This window comes from Capra hircus, chromosome 16, assembly GCF_001704415.2.
Source record: "Capra hircus breed San Clemente chromosome 16, ASM170441v1, whole genome shotgun sequence".
NCBI lineage: Eukaryota > Metazoa > Chordata > Mammalia > Artiodactyla > Bovidae > Capra > Capra hircus.
In genome coordinates, this window is record NC_030823.1 from 38,287,546 (window position 1) to 38,310,240 (window position 22,695).

Below are 22,695 nucleotides of genomic sequence, written 5' to 3' on the forward strand. Positions count from 1 at the left end.
ACCTATTGGACTTGATTAACTATTTCCTTTTTCATGTTGGAGAAATTTTCAACTATAATCTCTTCAAAAATTTTCTCATACCCTTTCTTTTTCTCTTCTTCTTCTGTGACCCCTATAATTCAAATGTTGGTGTGTTTGATATTGTCCCAGAAGTCTCTGAGACTGTCCTCAGTTCTTTTCATTCTTTTTGCTTTATTCTGCTCTTCAGAAATTATTTTCACCATTTTATTTGTTCTTTTTATATTTGGATATTAACCCCTTTATCATACATATAATTTGCAAATATTTTCTTCCATTATGTATGTTGCCTTTTCATTCTGTTTATGGTTTCCTTTGCTGCACAAAGGAATTTTTAGCTTAATGTAATTTTGTTGCCTTTGCATTTGGTGTCAAATCTAAAAAATCATCACCAGGACCTGTGTTAAGCAGCTCAATGCTTGTTTTCTTCTAGGAGTTTTATGGTTTCAGCTCTTAATTTCAAATTGCTAATCCATTGTATATTTACTTGTGTGTATGGTGCAGAATAGTGATCTGGTTTTATTCTTTTGCGTGTGACTGCCTAGTTTCCTCAACAGAATTTATTGAAGGGTCTGTCCTTTCCCCAATGTATATTCTTGGTTCCTCTGTTGGAAATTAATTTACCATGTAGTACAGGTTTATTTCTGGGCTTTCTATTCTGTTATATTGATCTATATGTCTTTTTTTATGTCAATACTATACTATTTTGATTACTCTAGGTTTGTGCTAGAGTCTGAAATCAGGGAATATGATGCCTTCACCTTTATTCTTCTTCCTCAAGATTTCTTTGACTATTCAAGGTCATACTTTTAAACATTTTATTACACTCAATTTTCTAACTTACCTTTTAGAAGTTTTACATGTTTATTCATAGGTGAAATTGGTTTATAGAGACATAGCCCAAAGTTTGGTCCTTAAAATACACACTAGGTTTGTGAGAAATTCAAGGAGAAAAGTTTATAAGGTCAAATAAACTTGGAGGATTCTACTTAGCATGTTCTTTTCCTAATTTCCAATGTATATTGGCCTATTAATGTTTCTGAGATGTCCTGCATAGAAGAATCTTTCCCTTAAATTTTGGAAAGAACTATAAACTCTCTGAGATCAGAACTATTTTGAAAAAAAGTTTTAATTGTTTTCTAGTTTATCCTGTGGATATTGGTCAGTTGAAATTGTATGATTCTTATTTCATTTCTTAGAAATTGTCTCCAACATTGATACTTATAAATTCACTATCGTAAAAGTCTACATGCAAGTGTGTGCATGCTAACTTACTTCAGTAATGTCTACTTTTTGAGACCCTGGGGACTGTAGCCCACCAGGCTCCTCTGTCCTTGGGATTCTCCAGGCAAGAACAGTAGAGTAGGTTGCCAGGGCATCTTCCCAATCCAGGGATTGAACCCCTGTCTCTTGCATTTCCTGAATTGGGAGATGGATTCTTTACCACTGGTGCTACCTGGGATGCCAAAAAATACTGAAAATATACTTAAAATATCTTATAATAATTTAATCTGCTCCCTGTTAAAGTATAAGTCCCATTCCTGATTTTGATTGTTTTTCTCATCTTTTCTTTACTAGATATTACAGGGCTGTTTCTTTATTTGATTCATCAAAGAAGAAACTGTTAAGTTTTACCAATGATAATTCAGTTTTCCATAATTAGTTCCTAACTTTATTATATCCTGCATTTTGCTCTGTCTAGTTTTATAATTTCTCAACTTGTTAAATGCTGACGATGTATTTTTGCTTCTCTTTTAAAACCATAACTTTGACTATATGGACCTTTGTCAGCAAAGTGATGTCTTTGCTTTTTAATAGGCTGCCTAGGTTTGTCATAATTTTCCTTCCAAGCATCAAGTGTCTTTTAACTTCATGACTGCAGTCACCATCAGCAGTGATTTTGGAACCCAATGTCATATAAGATAATAAATGGCACAGCCTGGATTTTAATAGGAGTTTATGGTCTTTATCCTACTACGTTTTAATTAAACTTACATTAGTAAAGGTTTACTGTCCATAATGCAGGTAAAAATTCTGCCAGATTTCTTCCTTACATCTGAATAACATTGTATCTCGAGATTTGTGATAAGTTGCTGGCATCTCATTTTCAGAAACTCCATTTAAAATAGAGCAAATCACAAGAATGCAAGAAGGATGCAGTGTTATCTAGAATCCTCTTCATAAGAGAAATGCTTGGAAAAGTACAAAAGGGTTGGCTTAGGGACTAGAAGACTTGTGGGACACATTATATCTGGTCTCAGATGTTTGAAGAGCTGTCATAGGCAAGGAAATTAAACTTCACATTTTTAACACTCAAAGACTTTCTTATGGTGTGAATGAAAGTGGGTTCATGAAATATCAAATATGGGCTCATGTGGTCGTCTTTCCAACAGTGTAACACTTAAACGCCTACCTATGGGATATACTTCCTTATGATCATTTTTAATATTGAGATGAATTTTGTTTTTTCAAACTGCAAAACACATAGTTAAGATTGATTTCATGGTGAAATCATTCAGAAGCTCATATCTGTGTGATTGCAGCTGAAATAGACTAAATAAACCAAAAAAACATGCAGTCAGTACAAATTGCTGTGGGTTATCTCTATAGCTACAGCATGTGGTGAGACCCTGGAAGCTGTATCCACAGAATTTATGAGACTTCCAGTAAATCAGCTCAATTCAGTGTTTTAGACCTGTATCCAACTCTCTTTGGATGTCTAGACACAGCCTAAGATGAGGCTTCAAAAATGGGTAAAAATGAGGCAGCCAAAGCCACCAGAAGCCTTTGACCCTCTTCTAATGTTTCAACCAGATAATTATTTTCCCTCTCAAGAATTTGGCTATCCTTAGAAGGAAAAAAAAAATCAAAATTTTCCATGTGAAGAACCCCTGAAAGAAAATACTCCAGAGAAAGGTCAGTAAGAATGGGCCAGAGCTGAATTCTTCAGATCTGCTTTAGAGAGTGTGGAAAGTCTCTACTTTTCCTGCTCTTCAGCTGGCCAAGCACTCCCATGGCATTTGTCCAACTTTGCCTTCCCCATACCTTTACATCTTAAAGTAACTCATACTGTGCAATGGAAATGCCTCAGATAGAAACCTAAGTGGTAACTAAAAGCTATTGTATAAAAATAATTAGAAAATTAAAAGCTGATGAATTTTGATTCCACCAAGATAATCCATTACCCTTTCTGCTCTGTAGCAAAGATATGACCTTTCAGATTTTCCAACAATAAACTGTCATACTTGGAAGATATATTTCCTTTAAATATACCCCAATTTAATTAAATTTTTCATTCTATTTATTGTAGTTTGCCTCTTCAAACTTTCTAAATTTTAGGTTTTCTGTAGAAAGTTAAGAATCCAGTCAAAAATGAAAAAAGTGTTTTTAAAAATATGCCCATCCCATAGTTCATTTATTCATTGATACATTTGTTCATTGATAGGACTAATATTTGCTTTACAAAGGCTGTATGCCAAGGAATGTGGTAGGCCCAGGTGGTGCCATCTCTTAGCTATGTGATTTGGGGAAAGTCACCTAATCTCTCTCAATCTCATTTTGCTTAACTGTAAAACAGCTTTATGATCAATTTTGCAGAGTTGCTATGGATATTAAAGGAGATGATTTCTCTTATAAGAAGGTAAAAACTTAGAAGTTTCTCTTTTACCCTTCTCCATCCATCACTCTATCCGAAAAAAGTCATACACACCAGAGTTGGAAAGTCAAAAGCACTCAAAAGTGCAAACGTCAATCAGCTATTTGTAAGACTCATGGAGTGAACTAGATTGAAATCCTTTGAGTGACTAGTGCATGCTTTACCCTGATTAAGGAAAATTGGACTACATAGTAAAAAGAAAAAAAAAAGAAAGAAAGAAAGAAAGAAATTTCTTCACTTACTCACTGAATCAGTGTGAGAAATGTGGAGACTGCCCCAACCAAAAATTCAGATATCCAACTCTACTTTGAGCCAACTCATAAAATGAACCCAAATGAGAATTTACAAATAGAGAAGTCCAGGTGGAAAATGCCTGATGATATATTTATTAAAGTTGAATGTGTAGAGTTCCATCTAAATATTTGCTTGAGTGTAACAAAATTGAATACAAAAGGAAAGAAAGAGAAAAGAAGCCTCAAAGATGTGAAAACAAAATTCAGAAATAATTTCTAGGTTTGTATCTCTAGACAGATTTGCAAATGTCATGAGATACTGTGGAAAGTAAAAGCTTCTAAATCCCTCAAGAAACCAAGAATTATGATTTTATTCCTAAATGTTATATATAAAAATGAATTCAGGAATGATTTGGAAAACTTTTAAAGATAGTCTGTAGAAAACCACTAAAAAATAAAAAAAATAGGAAATGACAAAGATGAGAAATAAACATGATTAAAATTTTCCTGATTGTAGAAGGTGATTTTCAAACTGGGATGAACAATAAAAGCCTACTCTAAGGTTAGCATTTATAACAGATATTTCTTTTAAAAACTAAATAGATAAAAGCAAAAATATAAAAGAGACAAAGATATGTCAGGCAAATGCAAGTTAAAAAAAGAGAAAGCTATTCCCATCTCCAGGGGATCTTCCCAACCCAGGGACTGAACCTGGGTCTCCTGCATTACAGGCAGATTCTTTACCATCTGAGCCATTAGCAAAAGTGTTAGAACTTTGATGGAGAATAACTTTTCAATTATAAAATTATTTGCAGAGGTATTCTAAAGATGATAGTCAATATTTTTAAGGGTGTGAGGGTAGTCATTATTCAATAAGTATTTATTGAACACTCACGAGCACTAGTTACTTAGTAAGAACTAGGATGATAGTATAATCAAATTGACCCCATCCAAAATGCCTTCCCATTTATGAAGATCTTATATTTGTTTTAATTTAAGAAAATTTATTTTTGTGTGTTTTATAGGCTTTCTCCTAATATGAATGGAGTATTTTTTCCATTTCAAAGTTATTGGGAGTATTGAAAAAAGTCATTGATTTTTGTAATTTGTCCTGCAGTCAATATTACTCTTTTAAGCAAGAATCTTATTACTTCTAGTGGTGCTTTGTAAAAACCACTTGGATTTTCCAACTCTGCTTGAGTTAACTTTGTTGATTTATATTTTTTAGTATATTATTAATTATCTCTAGGTTCTTAGTTTGGACATAGGATCGCATAAAGTATTTTATTCTAATTTTCTCAATCTCCTATATATTTGTGGGTATGTATTCTATCCTTTCTCATTTTTGATCTTGTATTACTTTTGTTTTTTCTCCTAGTTATGACCATAAGTTTATTATCTATTACTAAAATGAAAATTTTCATGGATGTTTTTATCCGGTATGCTTTGTTAATATTTCCTATTTTATTAGTTTTGGCTTTAATCTGTGTTAATTTCCTTTCTTTCTATAGATGAACATTAACATTTTTTCTTTTTTCTCTGAATGATGAACATATTTTAAGCCATAAATTTTCCAAAGCACAGCCTTTGTTGTACTTCATTGGTCGGATATGATGTATCTATATTTTTTAATTGCCTTCTAAATAATGTATAATTTTGTTTTTGTTTCTTCTGTAATACTAGGATTATCTAAGAATGTGCTTTGTTTTCGAGTCTTTTTTTAGAAATTAATTTTTTCTTTTTTTTTTTGCTTTATGACCAAAAAAATATGATTCATAAAACTTCTATTTTTTTAAATTTCTTAAAGCTGATATTGCATACATGTACAAATCCAAGTATATGACAGACTTTTGTAAATGATTTGTTGATGATGAAACAGTCTTTATCTTCTACTTAAGTGATAAAGGAATCTATTAAATTTTCTTTATCAGTTGTATTATTTATTTCTTTTGTGCATTTACTTATCTTTTATCCGCTATGTTTAATTTGAAAAAACTGTATTAAAAGCTTTCTATATTTATACTTTAATTAATTATATGCAATAATTGTATCAAATTTACCTTTACATTTTTAGGTAACATTTGCTTCATTTAGTTGTCTACTGTGTTACTTGGTGCAAACAGGTTTAAGAGTATTTTGCAGTCTTCATAAATTATACTTTAATAATATTTCTGTTTATCCTGTTCAGTACTTTTAAATTCTATCTTGCCTATATTAATATTGCTGCTCAATGCAGTTTTTTCTTTGTTTTCTGTTTGCCTGATATCTCTTTACTTGTTTCTTTATTTTTGCAAATAACATAAAATTGAGCTTTATTTTTTCAACCTACATTAACTATTTAGCTGACAGAATTCAGTTTACTTTTATTATTTTGGTAATCAATATACTTGATTTTATTGCTGTCATTAAATTTTCTTATTCTGCTGTATCTTTTCTTAATTTTCTATGGATTTTATCAAGAAGCTATTAATTTTCCTTGTATTCCTTTTTTAAATTGGGGAGTTCTACTGTACTTTTTATTTTATTAATATTTAAACTCATCAGTACATAGCCCTATTATTCCATGAGGAAAATTATCAAATATTTCTGTCTCAAGACACTTTCTTCTCCTACTTCTCTTCTTACCCATTCTTCCAACAATATGAGAACTCTGGGATTTTTTGCTTCTCCACTATTCACCCCTGCATCCATCAGAGGAGAACTTGGGCGTATCTTTATTTCCTTTCATTCTCCCTCAAGTTTTAGACTATTTCTGTTGCAGAACTCTTCTACTTTAAGAGTTTGTTTTGAGTCCTTATATTGCAGTTCTTAGATGATCTATCATTAGTTATTTTAATTTGACTCTGAATATGACAAGATTTGTTGCTCACCAGTGTTTTCTCTTAGGTTTTCTTCACCTTGAACAATCTCTGCAGGTTTACTGAGTGTTGTTGTAATCCTAATACTGCCTTATATAACCCTCAAGTTTGGGTATGTAGTTCTAACCTGGCTGGATGTGGGACTCTGAGTTTGCAGTCCTCTTAAGATGCTTGAATATTATTTCATTGACTTCTACCTTTTGAATGCTCAGTCCAGTGCCAGTCTAATTCTTTTTCCTTTTTAACCAACTTGATGTTTCTTTATAAAAGACTTCTTTATCTCAAAAAACAAGATTTATTGTAGCACATGCCTGTGTCATATCTCTTCTCACCAATTCTACCTGAAACAGTGTTTTCAATGTACAGATTTCAGTCTTTCTAAAAATAGGCTAAATTTCCTTTTTTAAAAATAGTTTCTGTTTTATAATTATTTTTCTCCTCCTATCTTCCTTTTCTTTTTCTGGACCTCCTATTATTTACAGATTAGTTGTCTGGTTCTTTCCTCTACACTTCTCTTTCTTTATATTTTTTTTAACTCTCCTCAGTTCAGTTCAGTTCAATCGCTCAGTCGTGTCTGACTCTTTCCGACCCCATGAATTGCAGAACTCTAGGCCTCCCTGTCCATCACCAACTCCCAGAGTTCACTCAAGCTCACGTCCATCGAGTTGGTGATGCCATCCAGCCGTCTCATCCTTGGTCGTCCCCTTCTCCTCCTGCCCCAAATCCCTCCCAGCATCAGAGTCTTTTCCAATGAGTCAACTCTTCGCATGAGGTGGCCAAAGTATTGGAGTTTCAGCTTTAGCATCATTCATTCCAAAGAACACCCAGGACCAATCTCCTTTAGAATAGACGTTGGATCTCCTTGCAGTCCAAGGGACTCTCAAGAGTCTTCTCCAACACCACAGTTCAAAACCATCAATTCTTTGGTGCTCAGCTTTCTTCACAGTCCAACTCTCACATCCATACATGACTACTGGAAAAGCCATAGCCTTGCATAGATGTACCTTTGTTGGCAAAGTGATGTCTCTGCTTTTGAATATGCTATCTAGGTTAGTCATAACTTTCCTTCCAAGGAGTAGTGTCTTTTAATTTGATGGCTGCAATCACCATCTGCAGTGATTTTGGAGCCCCAAAAAATAAAGTCTGACACTGTTTCCACTGTTTCCCCATCTACTTCCCACGACCTGATGGGATCAGATGTCATGATCTTCGTTTTCTGAATGTTGAACTTTAAGCCAACTTTTTCACTCTCCTCTTTCACTTTCATCAAGAGGCTTTTTAGTTTCTCTTCACTTTCTGCCATAAGGGTGGTGTCTTCTGCATATCTGAGGTTATTGATATTTCTCCCAGCAATCTTGATTCCAGCTTGTGCTTCTTCTAGCCCAGCGTTTCTCATGATGTACACTGCATAGAAGTTAAATAAGCAGGGTGACAATATGCAGCCTTGATGTACTCCTTTTCCTATTTGGAACCAGTCTGTTGTTCCATGTCCAGTTCTAACTGTTGCTTCCTGACCTGCATATAGGTTTCTCTAGAGGCCGGTCAGGTGGTCTGGTATTCCCATCTCTTTTAGAATTTTCCAGAGTTTATTGTGATCCACATAGTCAATAAAGCAGAAATAGATGTTTTTCTGGAGCTCTCTTGCTTTCTCGCTGATCCAGCGGATGTTGGCAATTTGATCTCTGGTTCCTCTGTCTTTCCTAAAACCAGCTTGAATATCTGGAAGTTCACAGTTCACGTATTGCTGAAGCCTGGCTTGGAAAATTTTGAGCATTACTTTACTAGCATGTGAGATGAGTGCAATTGTGCAGTAGTTTGAGCATTCTTTGGCATTGCCTTTCTTTGAGACTGGAATGTAAACTGACCTTTTCCAGTCCTGTGGCCACTGCTGAGTTTTCCAAATTTGCTGGCATATTGAGTGCAGCACTTTCACAGCATCATCTTTCAGGATTTGAAACAGCTCAACTGGAATTCCATCACCTCCACTAGCTTTGTTTGTAGTGATGCTTTCTAAGGCCCGCTTGATTTCACGTTCCAGGATGTCTGGCTCTAGGTGAGTGATCACACCATCATGATTATCTGGGTCATGAAGATCTTTTTTGTACCGTTCTTCTGTGTATTCTTGCCACCTCTTCTTAATGTCTTCTGCTTCTGTTAGGTCCATACCATTTCTGTCCTTTATGGAGCCCATCTTTGCATGAAATGTTCCCTTGGTATCTCTAATTTTCTTGAAGTGATCTCTAGTCTTTCCCGTTCTGTTGTTTTCCTCTATTTCTTTGCATTGATTACTGAGGAAGGCTTTCTTATCTCTCCTTTCTATTCTTTGGAACTCTGCATTCAGATGCTTATATCTTTCCTTTTCTCCTTTGCTTTTCACTTCTCTTCTTTTCACAGCTATTTGTAAGGCCTCCCCAGACAGCCGTTTTGCTTTTTTGCATTTCTTTTCCATTGGGATGGTCTTGATCCTTGTCTCCTGTACAATGTCAGAAACCTCTGTCCATAGTTCATCAGGCACTCTGTCTATCAGATCTAGTCCCTTAAATCTATTTCTCACTTGTATTTTATAATCATAAGGGATTTGATTTAGGTCATACCTGAATGGTCTAGTGGTTTTCCCTACTTTCTTCAATTTAAGTCTGAATTTGGCAATAAGGAGTTCATGATCTGAGCCACAGTCAGCTCCCGGTATTGTTTTTGCTGACTGTATAGAGCTTCTCCATCTTTGGCTGCAAAGAATATAATCAGTCTTATTTTGGTGTTGACCATCTGGTGATGTCCATGTGTAGAGTCTTCTCTTGTGTTGTTGGAAGAGGGTGTTTGCTATGACCAGTGCATTCTCTTGGCAAAACTGTTAGCCTTTGCCCTGCTTCATTCTGTACTCCAAGGCCAAATTTGCCTGTTACTCCAGGTGTTTCTTGACTTCCTACTTTTGCATTCCAGTCCCCTATAATGAAAAGGACATCTTTTTTGGGTGTTAACTCTCCTAGTGAATCTTAAAATCTACCAATTCTGTTCTCAAGATCCATCATCCTTTCCTTCAACTTACCTACTCAACATCCTAACTTAAAAATCTTTCTTTCTTGGTCCTATAAGTCTTTTTAAAACTCTCTTGTACCTCTTAAAATACTTATTATTCTTTTTTAATCCCCAACCATTCTCTGTTGTTGATAGACTGCTCTGATTACCTTCTTTATTCTTTGTTTCCTCTGGTTGTTAGACCTCAGTGCATGTCCTTTTATTTTCTTTGCTCATAATGGCACAGATCCAACTGGCGGATACTTTAAGTGAACTGGTGAATGTGGGAAGGAACAAACATCAAAGTCTTCATGCCCAGAAGTGGGCAATTTATCAGTTTCCTTTTGAAACACCTGGAGAGAGCTTTTCTTTTTCACTGGATTAGAAAAAACTCAGTCCTTCCATACTTCCTTACCGCCAGAGGATTGAGAACACTCAGCAGTTCTATGATTATTGAGGGTCAGCTCTACTAAGGGGCTGCTACATGCTAGTCCTTGTGTAAAAGTTCTCCTGCTATGGTCCCGAAGCTTTTTTTCATCCCAGAGCAAGAAAGTACCACAGCAGTTATCTAGCTCACATCCTCTACCAGACTACCAGTCCTAATATCTTCTTGACTTAAGAGGATGTATTTGACCTGAGTTGGAAGTAGAGAGGAAACAAAGCACACTGAAGCCACCACCTTTCTGAATCCTCTGCAAATATAATGATGAGCATAAAAATGATACATTCTATACACTACTTAATACTGCTTATAGGCTGGTTGGGAAGACAGGTGTTATCAAAATTAAATAGAAAAGAGAGAGAAAAAGAAACCCACATGTAATACTGAAATCACAGCTATGATTCGTACTATGAAGGAAAGGTAAATGAAAATATGAAAAATGTGTGAAACAGGAACAAGTCTTGTAGAGGAATCAGGGAAGTAATGTCTGAAGAAGCCATGGTTAAGCTAAAATACCAAGAAAGAGTAGGAGTTAACTGTGTAGTGAGGGAAGGACAGAGAGCTGCAGACAGAGATCGCAGTTTATTCAAAGACTTTAGGGGCAGGCATGCCATATTTGAGGAGGTAAATGGTAAGCATGGCAGAAAAATCAGAGGAGAACAGAGTATGAAAAGAAGCTAGAGAGGAAGGTCATGGTGGGCCGGACTATGAAGGGCTTTGTAGGCTATGATAGCAAGTGATCTTTTCCTAAAAGCAAGTAGTATTGGGATGTTTTATAACAGGGGTAAAAATATCTGATTCACATTTTCAGAAGATAATAAGGATTCCCAGGAGAGAGCAAATTTAAATTGTCCAGGTGATGCTGGGAGACCAGTAAGTAGGCTTATTGAAATAGCCCCAAAGAGAGAGAGTAATAAAATGATAAGTCACTATACAGGTTGTACACTTTTAGGTAGTAAGATGTAAGGAGGTAAATGAGAGTGTGGAAGATGTCCAAGGTGCCTCCAGATTATAGTCATTACACTGATGTTGCATGAAATGGGAGCATCAAGTTGGAAACCACCAGTTCAGTCATTCACGTCAAGGTGCCTTTGAGATATTAAAGTGGAGAAGTCAATGAGCAGTATGAGTCTGGGGCAGGTCTAGACAGGGGATGTAAATATGTAAGTCATCTGGATTAGGTGTAAATTGAGAGTCTTAGGCATGAATGAGAACACCTTGGGAGAGAGAAGAGAAAAGGATTGTTAATCTTGTACCTTGCTAGTATCTGTCTAAATTGGATTATCTTCTCTGGAAAGATGGCTAGAATTATCTTTATGTATCATTGTCTTGAAAAATGATTCTGTAACTCCATTTATAGGAATCTATCCTCAGAAAATAATGATAATAAGGTAGAAAGACAAAGGCTTATGGATAAAAATATGTAGTTAAGTATTATTTATGATTGCAAATAAAGGAAATTACTTATCTTTTATTAGGAGAAAGTCAAGAAAATTATCATACATTTATGTTAATGAATATTATACCATTATAATTTTATATTTGTGAAGACGTAATAGCATAAGTATGTGACCATGATATTCTAGTAAGTGAAAAGGACACAAAATTGAAAGAACATCAACTGGATGAAAAATGCATAGAACAAAAGAATATAAAGAAATGAGTTTATCTGTCAACAGTAGAAAATGGATGATTGTATCCAGTTTTATACTTTTATCTAGTTTCCAAATTATTCAAGTATTACATCTTGTGTATTATTTTATTATTAGGAAAGGACATATAAAATTATAATATTGTCCCAGTTAAAAATATGAACTTCATAGGCAATTTACTCTGTTAAATACTGGTTAATGTTCTTTCCTTTTCACAGTATTGATGAGCATTTCTGATTTGAATCCAGCATAGTATTTTAGCTTTTGTGATTATTGCCATAATTTGAAGTTTTTATGAGCCATTTAGACTTGTAAATTAACTTTGAAAACTTATATAATTACTAGGCAATGGCAAGTACATTCCCCTCAGAACAATTCTCCATCAGCTGGCACTCAGTTTGTCATACTGAAAACATTTCTAGATCCTTCTCTTTTTATTGCTTAGCAGTAGAGATGACTCAATTCTTTTTATGAGGGTGTTTTAATTGTATAATACATACATGTAGGAACTTGTTAATTATTTTAAATGCAATAGATTGTTTTTGTTTTTCATCAATGACTGTTGGATAACCCTCCATTTGGACTGTCCTTTGTATCATCATTGTCTGTAGGGATATGAAATCATATTGGTTTTGGTTCAAAACTAAAAAGCTTGATTTTTTTCTTTTGTTATTTTACTCCAGGAATGTATACAAAGACTACCGCTTCCTTGAGCTGGCATGTGATTCACAGGAGGATGTAGACAGCTGGAAGGCATCTTTACTGAGAGCTGGAGTTTATCCTGATAAATCTTTAGTAAGTGGATTGATCTCTTATTTTTAAATTAGTAACCATGTTTGAGAAAGCATAATTCAACATACTTTATGCTGAAGGACTAGTTCACAGTTGACTTAATTAATTTGGCATAGTTTTAGCATTTTACTTTGCTTATATTTCTTTTTATCAATTAGAATTCTATTTTAAGAAGTTTACCAGTATATTTGTTAAAGAAAATGCCCAACTTTGCCATAAAACCTAATGTATGTAATGTAATCTCAAAGCATGAGAGAGTTTCTATGTTTTAATTTAAAATTTTATTTTCCTTTTTATGTTATTCTACAGTATACTATTCTATAGTATTCATTTAAGCAGTTTATAACATTCTTTATGTAGTCATAGTATATATATTATTAGTCATAACACTTTTTGATATTCTTTAAAATATAATTTTTATGAAAAGCTACCTCCTTTCATTATGTCTGTAGTACCGGTATCCAAAATTAAACTCTGGTTAATGTCACTGTAAGTAAAAAAAGAACAAAAAATATTACATTGCTAGTCCCACTTATCTTTATTAATGTACTTCAAGTGTCTTGGAGACACTTCTCTCATTCAAGTTAATAAACAGATCTTCTATTTGTGTTCTTTGGAAAATGTAATATTACACAGACTAATCTGGATTTAAACTTCAGAATTCCCACCCAACATATGTACACTCAGCATTAAACAGACTCTGCAGATGTGTGGTTCTCACTGTTTCCTTGCTACCCCTGAGATATTGTACTATCCAGGTTCCCCCTAGAAGTTAAGCACTGAGACTGAGCTTTGGGGGATTTACTTCATCTTGACCTTTGTGGTGCTTAGATTGGCTGTAGATTAGTTTATACGACTGCCCATGCACAAGATGGGTTATTTCTCGACCCAAATAGGTATAAAGTCTTCTCAAGGGAAAGTCTGAGATATAAGCACATTGTGCGACAACATCTGAAGGGGATGCATCTGGATGGGATTTCAGACCTGACCATATCCCTGAGGTTACACTGGAATTTAACAAAGTTCCAGAAGTAAAGGATAGAGGATTTGTGCCAAAACATTCTCTTCTTTGCTGTTATTTTAGTTTTCATGTAGACCTCTTAACCCCATCTCTACCTCCACTTGTCTGGTTAGTACCTAAAACAGTGAATCCCCATGACACACCCTGTGCCCTCCAAATGGGGTGAAACCGGACCCTTTCCAGGTGATATGTAGGTACAAAGGTATCTTCTGTACCACTTTGATTTTTGTAGTTAGTTCTAATAGTTACTTATTACTCTGTTCTATCCATTGATGGTTATGTGTTTAATGTTACAAATGATCTCTATTAAAAAATGCACATATACTTAATGTTTTATTCGTTCATTCTGCAAAAGCCTGCTGAGCGTGTGCTTTTTGCCAGCTAATCTTTCTAGACACTAGTGATGCTGAAGTGAACAGTGAGGTCCTGCCCCTCAAGGAATAGACATTAGAGTGGATGAATAACTGTGTCACTATAAACTGTTATTTGTTAGAATGATAAGTTCTGTAAAAAATTAAAATGAGCAGACTGTGAGAAGGAAGGTCAGTTCAGTTAAGTTCAGTTGCTCAGTCGTGTCCGACTCTCTGCGACCCCATGAATCGCAGCATGCCAGGCCTCCTTGTCCATCACCATCTCGCGGAGTTCACTCAAACTCACATCCATCGAGTTGGTGATGCCATCCAGATATCTCATCCTCTGTTGTCCCCTTCTCCTTCTGTCCCCAATACCTCCCAGTATCAGAGTCTTTTCCAATGAGTCAACTCTTCGCATGAGGTGGCCAAAGTACTGGAGTTTCAGCTTTAGCACAATTCCTTCCAAAGAACACCCAGGGCTGATCTCCTTTAGAATGGACTCTCCTTAGAGTCCAAGGGACTCTCAAGAGTCTTCTCCAACACCACAATTCAAAAGCATCAATTCTTCAGTACTCAGCTTTCTTCACAGTCCAACTCTCACATCCATACATGACCACTGGAAAAACCATAGCCTTGACTAGACGGATATTGTTGGCAAAGTAATGTCTCTGCTTTTGAATATGCTATCTACGTTGGTCATAACTTTTCTTCCAAGGAGTAAGCATCTTTTAATTTGATGGTGGCAATCACGATCTACAGTGATTTTGGAGCCCCAAAAATAAAGTCTGACACTGTTTCCACTGTTTCCCCATCTATTTCCCATGAACTGATGGGACCAGATGACATGATCTTCGTTTTCTGAATGTTGAACTTTAAGCCAACTTTTTCACTCTCCTCTTTCACTTTCATCAAGAGGGTTTTTAGTTCCTCTTCACTTTCTGCCATAAGAGTGGTGTCATCTGCATATCTGAGGTTATTGATATTTCTCCCAGCAATCTTGATTCCAACTGTGCTTCTTCTAGCCCAGCGTTTCTCATGATGTACACTGCATATAAGTTAAATAAGCAGGGTGACAATATGCAGCCTTGATGTACTCCTTTTCCTATTTGGAACCAATCTGTTGTTCCATGTCCAGTTCTAACTGTTGCTTCCTGACCTGCATATAGGTTTCTCAAGAGGCTGGTCAGGTGGTCTGGTATCCCCATCTCTTTCAGAATTTTCCACAGTTTATTGTGATCCACGCAGTCAAAAGCTTGGGCATAGTCAATGAAGCAGAAATAGATGTTTTTTCTGGAATTCTCTTGCGTTTTTCGATGATCCAGCAGATGTTGGCAATTTGATCTCTGGTTCCTCTGCCTTTTCTAAAACCAGCTTGAACATCAGGAAGTTCATGGTTCACGTATTGCTGAAGCCTGACTTGGAGAATTTTGAGCATTACTTTACTAGCATGTGAGATGAGTGCAATTGTGCAGTAGTTTGAGCATTCTTTGGCATTGCCTTTCTTTGAGACTGGAATGAAAACTGACCTTTTCCAGTCCTGTGGCCACTGCTGAGTTTTCCAAATTTGCTGGCATATTGAGTGCAGCACTTTCACAGCATCATCTTTCAGGATTTGAAATAGCTCAACTGGAATTCCATCACCTCCACTAGCTTTGTTTGTAGTGATGCTTTTTAAGGCCCACTTGACTTCACGTTCCAGGATGTCTGGCTCTACATGAGTGACCATACCATCGTAATTATCTTGATCATGAAGATCTTTTTTATACAGTTCTTCTGTGTATTCTTGCCGCCTCTTCTTAATATCTTCTGCCTCTGTTAGGTCCTTACCATTTCTCTCCTTTATCGAGCCCATCTTTGCATGAATTGTTCCCTTGGTATCTCTAATTTTCTTGAAGAGATCTCTAGTCTTTCCCATTCTTTTTTCCTCTATTTCTTTGCATTGATTGCTGAGGAAGGCTTTCTTATCTCTCCTTGCTATTCTTTGGAACTCTGCATTCTGATGCTTATATCTTTCTTTTTCTACTTTGCTTTTCACTTCTCTTCTTTTCACAGCTATTTGTAAGGCCTCCCCAGACAGCCATTTTGCTTTTATGCATTTCTTTTCCATTGGGATGGTCTTGATCCTTGTCTCCTGTACAATGTCAGGAACCTCCGTCCATAGTTCATCAGGCACTCTATCAGATCTAGTCCCTTAAATCTATTTCTCACTTGTATTTTATAATCATAAGGGATTTGATTTAGGTCATACCTGAATGGTCTAGTGGTTTTCCCTACTTTCTTCAATTTAAGTCTGAATTTGGCAATAAGAAGCTCATGATCTGAGCCACAGTCAGCTCCCAGTCTTGTTTTTGCTGACTGTATAGAGCTTCTCCATCTTTGGCTGCAAAGAATATAATCAATCTGATTTTGGTGTTGACCATCTGGTGATGTCCATGTGTAGGGTCTTCTCTTGTGTTGTTGAATGAAGGTCAAGTGAGTTTTATTTTAGTAAAATAATTAGGGAAAGCCGCTTTGATTGGAGTAGGCTCCTGAAAGATGTGGGAAAGTAAGTGATGTGAATGTCTGATGGAGAGTGCTCATGGCAGAGGGCTAGCAAGTACAAAGCCAGCTCAGTGTCTTAGTGCACCAAAGAATTACAGTGTGTCTGGACAAGTGAAGGTACTTGATGATTTCTAGAAGTGGTCAGTGGCCAGATTATATAGGCCTTGAAGGAAGTGGCAAGCATTTCTGCTTTATTCTAGGTGAGATGGGAAGCCACTGGAGGATTGCAAGCCAGTTAGTGACATGATAAGATTTATACTTTTATAAGATTGCTATGGCTGAGTGTTATGAAAAGCAGCACAGCATGTGTTAAAGCACAGGCTTTAGCATCAAACTGTGTAAACTGAAATTTCTGATGCTCACCTACAAGCTGTTGTAGCCCTTTTATCTTTCAAGATTCCAGTGTCTAAAATGGAGATAACAAGAATCATCTGCAGCATCATTGACAGGGTTAAGTGAGATAATGTAGGGAAAGCACTGGACAGGGTAAACAAAAGTTAACACTCCATGTTTATTTATGATGATGCTTATTATTTTCATTGTAGATTACTTATGTAAGTAAGTACAAGAGAGCTAAAACATTGTGGATATTTATCACACAGTCCCAGTGTGATTGTGAAAACTTTATGATATTTTCTGTCTTCTAACTGTGCTTGGTTATACAAAATATCTGAATGTGTATATGTGTGTGTGTGTGTGTGTCTTCCTTCCAAGAAAGTGTAATGTTTGTGAAAATGTTTTCTTAGGTCATGATTTTGTCAACTAAATTTATATTAAATGTACTAGACAAGTTTGCTATTAAAAACAATTGTGCAATGCCTCTTTCACGAGGGAAATACTGTCTTGGGAAAGCAATATTACCCTTCCTTCTGTGAACTGTTTTTATAAACCTGAAATTTCATGTATTTATAGCTCTACACAAAAGAAGATGCTCAATAAAATATTTGCTATTTTTTATTAGAATGCTCAATTTTAAGCAAATCTAGAATTGTCCTACACAAACTGTTTTGATTCTTTCACATCATTTTTATTTGCTGATTAACATATGTTTGGTACTATTGCTTGGAAAATTGAGACAAAGGGACTTTTTACCACATGCCAAAGATATGACAGGAAATTAAACTTGGCAGTATGCCATGAACATTGCTTTTCTCAGCTTTCATCATAAACAATATTTGTATTTCTTCTGCGCTATGTAGTTCTGCAGGTTATACTACACAATGCTTGACTCTCAGATGTTTCAGTGGCAGCTAACTACTAAAAGGAGTCTAAGTAGGATGCTTATTTAAACATTGCATTTTGAACAATCTTAGGTTTGGGGGAAGTGATACTTCTAGGTACAGTTATCCTTAATTTAGAAACATTTGACAGAGAAGTCAGAGTAACCTAATAACAGATGTCTGTAAGTAAATTTTTAGAATTTCTGGTGTTTCTGTTTTTGTATCACTAAACCATTGAGTCAACAGCAAACCAGTCAATCTATACCCTAATAATGAAATGTTTATGTGTCATACATGGATATGAGTCAAGATCAAAAAAATTCTGCTTTTTTCATGAGACATCTCTATTCTAACTGGAAAAAATTCTACATAGGTCATTTTTCTAAATTATATAAGTTTGGATTCATTTAGATAAATATCCATCACCCAAATCTGGATGAGCTGATGTTTAGAATAATTTTTTTTGTCCAAACTAAGGTTGCATACTATTTTATAACAAGCGTTTTCTCATCATATCTTTTTCCATCTTGTCCACATGGTGAAATGTTTTTTATGTCACTCATAATGTTCTGCTACTCTATTCCTTCTGTCTCTTAGGTCATTTCTCTTGGGGTTTATCTACAAATTTTTCTTCTTTCTTTCCATTCCTTCCATCTTCTCCCACTTCCTTCCTTCCCTTCATCCGTCACTGTTATGTGGACTCTGAAGATTCAAAGATAAAAAAAGAAGGGAGTTCTTACTTTACAGGAGTTCCAACTCTAGTGGAAGAGAGAGATGCAAATAAATAGCTACTGTACAATGTGAATAAAAAACTGGTGGGTATCTGTATAAAGCACAACAGCCCAGCTATATTCCCATGTACGTTTTCTAATTACCTTCTGTTTTCTAATCATTGATATATTCTATTTTACCATGTTTATTTTCTAATTACTTTCCAGTCTCTTAAACTTTCTGGACCTAAAGCTAAATGTAGACTTCTTATCTGAGCATCATGCTATGTGACCCTAAAATGGAAATGAGTCCTGAGTTTACTTTCCCACTATGCCACTGACTTACTCTGTGAATGTAGACATAACATCTCTGACCCAGAACTCTGGCATTCTTCCATCACCTGAGCTTTCTGAGCAGCAAGAATATTTTTAAAATATATTTAAACTTGAATTTGAATTTAACAGAATTTTATTTTTATTTCTATTTCCTTTGGCCACTAAATTGAAATTATACTCAGTATGAAATTTATAAGTATGAAATTAAATAAGTACATAGGAATTTACATAGTTTCAAAGTGAAGTTGTTTCTAAAGGGATTAATAGCTTTTTGTTTTTGTTTTTTACTGATGAGATAGTCCCTCAAAGATTTGGGGAAAGTTAAAACAGGAGTAGGCACTGAAAATGAGTCCCCCTGAAAATGAGTTCCTCTGCTAAGTTTACGACTAACCTGTCTATCCAAAACTTTATTCCCTTTCTTGTTCTGCACCATTTCCCCATCAAGATTAAGCAGCATCAAAAAGTGTGTGTGTGTGTGTGAATAGCTACAGGTCCATTTCATAATTTTAAAACTTTAACAATATTATGGTCCATGTACATAAATTTTTCCTCCAAGTGTAAATAAAAATAAGTGTGAATTTAATTAAATACCTAAAGAATGTCATATAACAAATGACTGATTTTCCTGGCACAGTTTTGTCAGCTCACAATATGACTTTATATATAAATGTGAAGAAATTTCAGATTCTTCTGTGCGTGGAAGTTAGGTAGGCTTGAAGTCAAATCCACTTGTGTTGGAATCCCTACCCTTCCATTCATGTGCCATGTGGCATAGGCAACTTATTTCTAGTTTTTTATTCCTTTTTAAACTCAAAATAATAATTTCTTCCTCTGAGTGATTTTGTAGGACTAAATGAATACTATTGCACACCACATCTAGCTTGGTGCCTACACCTGGAGGAAAGTACTTGGTGCCATGTAGACTTTAATATTGATATTGACTATCATTTATGTGTCCAAAAAGCTGTACTTGTCAAATTAATAGTTCCCTTTTCTTTACAAACTATCAGTGAAATTTGGGGAGAATCTCCCCAACTGTTGGCTGAGGATACCAAACTGTTTAGGAGAGCCTTGAGATTATGCTGCCCTGTGGACAGACTGGCCTCAAAGTCTCCATCATTTAGTCAGGAGTGAGCCATAGTGCTGCCAGGGAAATGAGAGTCCACAAACATCCTGCCCTCAGATTCTGGCCATCTGAAAGGTGCAGCTGCAAATCTGTGCATAGCCTAGAAACAGATGTGGTGCAAATTCAGTTTTGTGTATCTGTTAAGACATACACCTCAGAACTTTTCAGAGTTATTTTTTTTTTAGCTATATAGATAGATGGTCCTCCTGTCTAGTATATGATTTCTTTTTTAACTTATTAATTTTTAATTGGAGGACAATTGTTTTACAATATTGTGTTGGTTTCTGCCATACATCAGCATGAATCAGCTAGAGGTATATGACCCTTCCTCTTGAACCTTCCTCCCACCTCTCACCCCATCCCACCCTTCTAGGTTGTCACAGAGCAGCTGTCATTTTTCATCTCTTAAGAAATCATATACCATCTAGACAGTAGAAATGGAAGCACCCTGGAACTTCACTATACCTCTGAAGTCAGGACTCTCCCAGTCATAATTCATGCTTTTAAGGACTACCTTGGAGGTTGAAATCATCCCATAATGCAGTCTCTTAGGGATATGAGAAAGTCTTTTTGGATAGACTTTACAACCAAATTTTTCTCTGTGGCAAAAAGCAAATCAGGGAGGTGTCTGTTTCACTCTAGGGGGAAGAGAGGAATGGACACAGAGCCCCATAAGTATTTATTAATATGGTGATGACCATTCCCATGTATTTACTCAGCAGTCTTGTGTACAAGATAGAAAACGCCCATATTCGTCCCACTGTACATAATTTTATTCTTAGCTTATTCTACAGTGCTTCCCACAGAAATTAGAGCAGCTCCATGACCAATAGTTTAGTTTTTTTTTTTTTCAATGAAGGGACTTTCTAAATATAAATGCTGCCATGCAGAGTAGTGGAGGAATTATAGATAATTTACAATTCACCAGTCATGACTGGTATGCCTCTCTCAGAATAGACAACTGGGGAAATGATTGAAGGAAATAAGAAATGGAAAAGCCACACCAAGCCTTTCACTTGTATGTTTCTCGTATTTAAGGATTAAGGCCCCCTACTCGGTGACATCACTGTTGCCACTACAAACAGAACCATCTGCCACCGAGCAGGGAAGCCAGCCATTCCCTAATGTGCAAAAATACTTGGTTGAACTCCTGAAACTTATTTGGTAGATCAAAAGCTGCACTGCTGTGGAATGCAATAAACCCCATCTGTTTGAGGTATTTTCAGCACTATTGCACTTCTTTGGAGAACCAAGGTCCCATTATTCTCTAAGATAGTATTCTATTCCTGATAAAATTCTCTCTGGGGATCTTTATTGCCTTATTGAACCATTGGCATAATCTTTACAAAAGACTCCTTTTCCCCTGATTTCATTCATTCTGGTACCATTATTTATGTCTCACATATGCCAGGGATGTTAATGGTTATATCACAGCCACTCACAATGTCAGGAAACTTCTCTATGCTGTTATATCAATATCTTTAAATTTATGTTTTTATTCAGTATGATAGCCCTGATGGTCCTTGAATTAGACTTCCCCCCAGAGTCACCAGCTGGCATTGTTTTCCAGAAAATACACTCTGCTGCAATCATTCCCTTACTGCTCTCCAGAAATTTTTTGTATGCATTACTTCCCCACACACATCCTCTCTTAAAACTAAACACCAGATCTCCAGCCCAACCTGTTACTCCATACCCTGTGCTCAGGCTTCTCCACACAGGCACACACTCCACTCACAGCTCTCTTCCACTCTGCATCTCAGTGGAGAGAGACATTCTTTCTGGGGCCCTTGTGAGGAGAGTCCAGATCTGTTCCCTGCCCATATCGCATCACGTCTCCCCCACAGGATCTGACCTTGCAAGGACTCAGGCTGCCCTGGGAGTAATGAATCACCATTTTATTTTTTTAAGCCATATGTGGGTTAAATTGTTTGATATAAATCATACTCCTGCCGCTCCAGTTTGAAACAAGACAGCCATTTGCCTGCTGCCTGTTGCTGGCTGCTCTCTGTGTCTCTATCTGGAACGTCCCTTTTAGAAATGACTACATTTTTGTGACTAACCTTTCCAGACCCATTTTCTTGAATGTGGACCAGTGTTTATTTTGGCTGCCTCCCCACTATACAGCTTTCACTTCCCATGCCAGCCCAAGACCAAACTTGTAATTTATGAAATAAAGGAATGGTACAGATGGAGGTCGTAACGTGGTCTGCTTGCCCTGTCTCCCCAGAATCACTCACTCCTTTCCTCTGCTCTTTTTCTTCCCCCACCCCACCTTCTCTGAAACCAAGGATGCAGTGTTTGTTTAAAAATGCATTGGCTGATGAAATTTTCCACTGCTTGGCATGTTGGAGGAGGGGCTGTCAGGAAAGGGCAAGCCGACATACTAAATACTTTGCCTCTCATGCTAACAGCTCACTTATTACCAATTCAAACCAATGCTTTTTGGCCAGGTTCCCGGTACTTCAAGTATTTCAAGTAGAAAGAAAGGGGGAAATCTCTGTCATAATTTACTAGTGTTATAAATGTATGATTTCCCTTAATATAAGTAGAATCTTTGACTCATCCCTGAGCTTTGGGTGCTGTATGTATGAATGGGATGTCAGTGAAGAGTTACTTATTTTGATTTTAATCTAGCATGAAAAACCTCATGATTTTAAAATAAATTTAACATATTTCTTTTTTTTTTCCTTGCGGCTACATGCACAGGGGAACAACAAAGT

The 22,695-nt window shown here is 36.1% G+C and overlaps 1 protein-coding gene across 6 annotated transcripts in view; it reads left to right on the top strand.

The window, feature by feature from the left end:
* DNM3 (dynamin 3) overlaps positions 1-22,695 on the top strand; it is a 628,097-nt gene that overhangs the window by 501,448 nt on the left and 103,954 nt on the right. For 3 of the 6 annotated variants that reach the window (XM_005690651.3, XM_013970161.2, XM_018060314.1), the window contains 2 exons: positions 12,557-12,668; positions 22,682-22,693. In XM_005690651.3, the coding sequence (XP_005690708.1) occupies positions 12,557-12,668; positions 22,682-22,693 (124 nt within the window). The remainder of the gene's footprint in view (positions 1-12,556; positions 12,669-22,681; positions 22,694-22,695) is intronic. The other 3 variants (XM_005690650.3, XM_005690649.3, XM_013970162.2) reach the window with 1 other exon arrangement.